This window comes from Cryptomeria japonica, chromosome 4 (assembly GCF_030272615.1).
Source record: "Cryptomeria japonica chromosome 4, Sugi_1.0, whole genome shotgun sequence".
NCBI classification, from domain to species: domain Eukaryota; kingdom Viridiplantae; phylum Streptophyta; class Pinopsida; order Cupressales; family Cupressaceae; genus Cryptomeria; species Cryptomeria japonica.
The window spans coordinates 568123718-568129684 of NC_081408.1; the positions used below are offsets into that span (position 1 = coordinate 568123718).

Sequence of the window (5967 nt, forward strand, 5' to 3'; positions counted from 1 at the left end):
AAAATTATATATATAGAAGTTTGAATGCCATTGATTGTTAAAAAAATTAAGCAGTATTTGCTAGGTTAGTTACTAGTCTCACGTGGTGGTTGTTGGTTTTGTTGGCCATTTTCATTCATAGTTTTAGTCAAACGTTAAATTACATGTGAGAATGTAGTTTCAAAATTATATATATAGAAGTTTGAATGCCAGTTGATTGTTACAAAATTAAGCATTATTTGCTAGGTTAGTTACTAGTCTCACGTGGTGGTTGTTGGTTTTGTTGGTTTTGTTGTACAAGGTTTTTGGGCCGGGCCATTTTCATTCATAGTTTTAATCAAACGTTAAATTACATGTGAGAATGTAGTTTCAAAATTCTATATGTAGAAGTTTGAATGCGAGTTGATTGTTAAAAAATTAAGCATTATTTTCAAAACAATGGGTTAGTTATAAAAGTTTAAACAACAAAATATTTATAATTAAAAAATAAAAGTATTTGAGAATGATGCACTTAGTAATAACAAATTTAGGCAATTGTTTTAGGTTACTCATTATTTAATTGATTAATTTTTATTAGTGGTAAGCTTCAACAATTAAAAATTGTCTTGTTGTTTATGTTTTATCTTGATGTACAAGGTTTCTGGACCCTTTCCAAACCTTCTTCAAATTCATAACTCCGCATTTATCTACTTAAAAACAACAAACTATTTGCCATTAAAAATAACATAATCATTTCAAAGAAAAATTATGTTGATTGATCCTTTGATAGTTAACACTCGATTTCTTAAAATTTGAAAAATAAAATAATATAACTGAAATAACAAGGTGATCCTTTCCAAACCCTCTTCGGATTCATAGCTCCGCGTTTATCTACTAAAAAGCAACAAAATATTTGTCATTGAAAATAACATAATTATTTTAAAGAAGAATAAATTGACTTCTTGAAATTTGAAAAATAAAATAATATAACTAAAAATAACAATTATAAATCCTTCAATAGTTGGCAAGTTGCTTTTCAATAATAATTGAAACCAAAAAAAATAAAATTAAAAACTTATTAAACTAGTGGCAGTGAACAAATCAACTCCTAAAAGTTTGAACATAAACTATTTTGTAAGTAACATGTAGTATTATAGCTTCTATGTTTTCAATATATTTCTATAAATCCTACTCAATTTCCATCTAAAGAACATACAAGGAGTTGAATCAAAGTGGAAGCCATCTGAGAACTTGGTTCTTACAGCAACAGGCCTGTGCAAGTTAACAGAACTGTTAATATATTTCTTCTTTTAGAAATAAGAGTTCCAATATTTGCTTTTGAAGTTTAAGGAGATATACTGGTAATGGAGGCATATCCCTATGGTTTCAGCCCATTAAGTTCAGCAATAAGTTTATTCCTTATTAAATTGTCTTTAGACGTCAGCATTAAGCTGTTTTGAAATGATGATTTGTTGTATTTCAAAATTTCTGTTTCTAGATTTGATTTTGAGGGTTTTTACATCAATGCAATTAGAATATTAGAGTACATAAAGAGAAAGAGAAATGTTAGGTGGCTAGATTAGAAGCTTATGTTTTTTACAATGTTAGTTTTTTTTTTTCTTCCTAATGATGCTACAATGCTTAACTAAAGTCTTACTGATTCTTAGTAACCAGTACTTGAAAGAATTTAGAATCTAAACTGTCTCTTTTTCCTCAATCCACACATGCAAGCTGCACACAGATAGAATAGAGAATCTCTCCTGTTCCCTTCATAAAATGTTTCTGCACTTATTGATGCTTTTTTGCTTATCATCATCATTACAATAATAAGTAGAATAGTATAGGCAGTGGGATTCTGCAATTACATTCAATTAAAGGGCCTGTCAACTTGTGGTTGCAGCATCCCTCCAGTAGATTTTGATTTTGTGGGATTGACAGGGGGAACCCACATTATCTTGTCTCATTGATCTCTCTTTCAAATTATCTTATCCTGCTCTGTTTTTTCTTATACTTCAAGATATGCTAGATAAAATTATCCTTTTTATTTTTAAGGATTTGGATTGTCATTCTTCTTTTACAGTCTAACACTGCATTGTTGAACATGGATTTTCATGTGTCAACTATAGTTATCAAGGATCAATAATCTCTCTTTCAAATTATCCTATCCTTCTCTGTTTCTCTTATACTTCAAGATCTGCTAGATAAAATTATCTTTTTTATTTTTAAAGATTTGGATTGTCATTCTTCTTTTACAGTCTAATACTTCATTGTTGCTTCTAACATGGATTTTCATGTGTCAACTATAGTTATCAAGGAATTGTAGCTTCCAAAACTTGGGGAGCTCCAACCTGTTTAGTCCAGTTGTGGCCATGGCTTCTTTCTCAGCGGTCATATTTGTTTGCACACTAGTGTTTTTGGGGATTGCTGAAGCAGGATATGACTATAGAGAGGCATTAAGTAAGAACATACTTTTCTATGAAGCTCAGAGGTCAGGGAAGCTTCCTCCCACTCAGAGGGTTACTTGGAGAGCAGATTCTGGACTCAGTGATGGAATTGCCAATGGGGTCTGTAATTGCAACCAAACTTAGTTTGTTCACTCTCTGATTGATTTTTTGGCTATAAGTATCATAGATGAGAGTTTTTTATTTTATTTTATTCGAGTTTAAGTGATCTGATATTGCAATGAGTCTGATGAATAGATCCTAACTTTATTTTTGGGGTGATGACAACCAATTACTATATTGTGGGCAGATAAATTTAATTGGTGGATATTATGATGCCGGAGACAATGTAAAGTTTGGTCTTCCAATGGCATATACTGTCACCATGCTATCCTGGAGTGTGATTGAGTATAGAAACCAATTGCAAGATAGTGAAGAGCTGGACAATGCCTTAGAAGCCATCAAATGGGGGACTGATTACCTATTAAAAGCTCATCCTGAACCAAATGTACTATATGGGCAGGTAAGTTTCAATTCATTCAGTTATATGGTACATTGATCTGACACAGACACAGTACTAAAATACTAAACTGGATTTATTAACTCCGGTCTTAGGTGGGTGATGGCACTTCAGACCATTACTGTTGGCAGAGACCAGAGGATATGACAACTTCCAGAAATGCATATAAGATTGATAGTACCAATCCTGGATCAGATCTCGCAGGAGAAACCGCTGCTGCAATGGCTGCTGCTTCTATGGCCTTTATGGACTCCAATTCTACTTATTCTTGGGATCTTCTCAGGCATGCCAAACAGGTTTGATAGCACTTCAACAAATACAAAATTGTCACCCTGATAAAATTATCCTGTTTCATGTTGTCTGTAATTCTAATGTCTCATATTGCTTGTGAGAATCTTGCAGCTCTTCAAGTTTGCTAATAAATACAGGGGGAAGTATGATAGCAGCATTACTAATGTGCAAAAGTTTTATGGATCAATAAGTGGATATGATGTAAGTCCTCCACAATGTAGTCTTGCATATACAAATTCAAGGTCTTGTGAATCTTGCAGTTTAAGAGCCACACATTTTCTTAATACTGGATGTATTTGCTGCAGGATGAATTACTGTGGGCAGCCTCATGGCTTCATAGGACAACTGGGGATCAGAAGTACTTTAGATACCTGATTAAGAATGCAGTCTCCATGGGTGGAACAGAATGGAGTATGACACAATTCTCTTGGGACAATAAATATGCAGGGGTCCAAGTGCTTGCATCCATGGTTAGTAATAATAGTATGATGAGCATAGGCGAAATTTATAGTTACTGCCATGTTAGTAGTTTAGCAACACAATTTTCAGGAAATCTGACACAATATGAATATCTGGGTTTTGGCAGTTCCTCATGCAAGGTAAGGGAGGGAAACACAAGGCTGTACTACAACAATATCAAGAAAAAGCTGAGTTTTTCATGTGTTCTTGTCTTCAGAAGAATGGATACAGTGTACAACGGACACCAGGTTCAACTTTCCTACATCTGTGCATTCAAAATGTAAATGCTTTTTACTCTTTGGGGTATATGATGGTGGACTGAGGGATTTAATTCATTTCTTTTTCAGGTGGACTCCTACATTGGCAGAAATGGAACAACATACATTTTGTGACAACTGCCTCATTTCTGCTAACAGTCTACTCTGATTATTTGTCTTCTGCTGGAAAGAATCTACAATGCCCATATGGAAATGCAATGCCATCTGAACTCTTAGCCATGGCTAAATCTCAAGTATGGTAAACCTGTTCTTCATAAATCATTTGTCAGGTGTTTTAATCACTTGTATAGCATATTCCTTATATCATTTCAATTAAGAATTGATCTAAGTACTAGTAAGTTCTACCTTTTGATAGTAACCATATTCCTTATATCATTTCAATTAAGATTTGATCTAAGTACTAGTGAGTTTTACCTTTTGAATCTGAGGTAACCTTAGTTTTCATTTAATCCACATGCTTCTCCTCTTGCAGGTTGATTATGTACTTGGTGACAACCCAAGAGCCACAAGCTACATGGTGGGCTTTGGATTAATCTATCCCGGTCAAGTTCACCACAGAGGTGCTTCTATTGTATCATACAAAGTCAATCCATCATTTGTCAGTTGCAAAGGAGGGTATGATTCATGGTTCAGTCGCCAAAGCAGCGACCCAAATGTTTTAGTAGGTGCAATTGTTGGAGGACCTGATGAGAATGATAACTTTGCTGATGAAAGAGACAATTATGAGCAGACAGAGCCAACAACCTATAACAATGCTCCAATGGTGGGAGTCTTGGCCAGACTCCAATATGGAAATATTGAAAACAACCAGCTTGAACAAGGTACTTGCGTCTTACAGAATGAAATTTCATATGGGTCAATTGTTTTAATGATTCTGTGTCTAACTGATTGTTCTCTTGGTAGATACTGTACCTGAGCCTGAAACAGGATCGAACCCCCAACCTGGGAAACAAAACCCAGAGTATAACAGCTTGCCTGTGCCTGAACAGGGATCTCCTCCACCACCTGTACGACAAGGTAAGATCAGTTGATCCAATTCTTTTTACGCCAAAAGTCAATTGCTTCTCTTATTCACTCTTTTATCTTGATGATGGTTATTTGTAATGTTGATGCAAAACTATGACACAATCAATAACATAAACAATATGAATTGTGAAAATCTAATATCATTAATCATTAAGTCAGCTGACAATCTATTAACCTTTTGTTTATTGTTCATGATCTTCAGATAACAGCTTGGTGGCCATTTTCCACACTATTACACATTCTTGGAGCGAAAATGGAAGAACTTATTACAGATACTCCCTGGAGATAACCAATAAATCTCCATATCAAACAATCACAACACTCAGTCTCTCCATTGAAGGGCTTTATGGTCCCATTTGGGGTCTTTCCAAAGGAGATTCCAACATTTACTCGTTTCCTAAATGGTTGAAGTCTCTTCCTCCTGGTCAGAGTATGGATGTTGTGTACATTCAGGCTGCTCCTCAAGCAATTGTAAAGATTGCAAGTTATCAATTGGGTTGAATTGTAACTAGAATGTAGGAGAGAGAGTATAAATAGGTCAAGTCAAGTTTCTATCTGTATCTTGGCAATTGACCTAATGGTTGCTATTAGACCAGTTATTATTTATTGATTTTATCGTTTCCATTTCTTTTGGGCCGCCATGGAATGGGCTTCCCTATTTCATTCTTTACTCTGTGAGATTGTACTTGAAGTTTGAATAAAAATAAAATCTTCGAAATCTTCAAACTAACCGGTATTCTTGAGCTTCTTCTCCTTGCTTCCATTCCATGAGTTCTCTTTTCCCTTGGAGTATGTGCTTTTGTACAATCAGAGTTCAATTTGGTATTCCTAATAAATTGATTCAAGGCAATGCATGGTTACAATCAGGGTTAAATTTCATATTCCTAATAAATCGATTCAAATAAAAAGGCAAGCACTGTTCAACTGTACGTGATCTGCACATATGTTTCTACATATCTTATTTATATTCGATCTACAATATGTTTAAATATGT

General features: G+C 34.4%; 1 protein-coding gene across 1 annotated transcript; it reads left to right on the plus strand.

Annotated features, from left to right (window-relative positions):
• The first annotated feature begins 1178 nt into the window (after positions 1 to 1178).
• On the plus strand, positions 1179 to 5690 carry LOC131036102 (endoglucanase 19). The gene is made up of 11 exons (XM_057967916.2): positions 1179 to 1319; positions 2265 to 2522; positions 2710 to 2922; positions 3015 to 3215; positions 3322 to 3411; positions 3516 to 3680; positions 3797 to 3917; positions 4017 to 4180; positions 4420 to 4768; positions 4851 to 4964; positions 5176 to 5690. The coding sequence occupies exons 2-11, from the start codon at positions 2328 to 2330 to the stop codon at positions 5472 to 5474; spliced, it is 1911 nt and encodes a 636-aa protein (XP_057823899.2). The 5' UTR covers positions 1179 to 1319; positions 2265 to 2327; the 3' UTR covers positions 5475 to 5690.
• Positions 5691 to 5967: the final 277 nt, after the last annotated feature.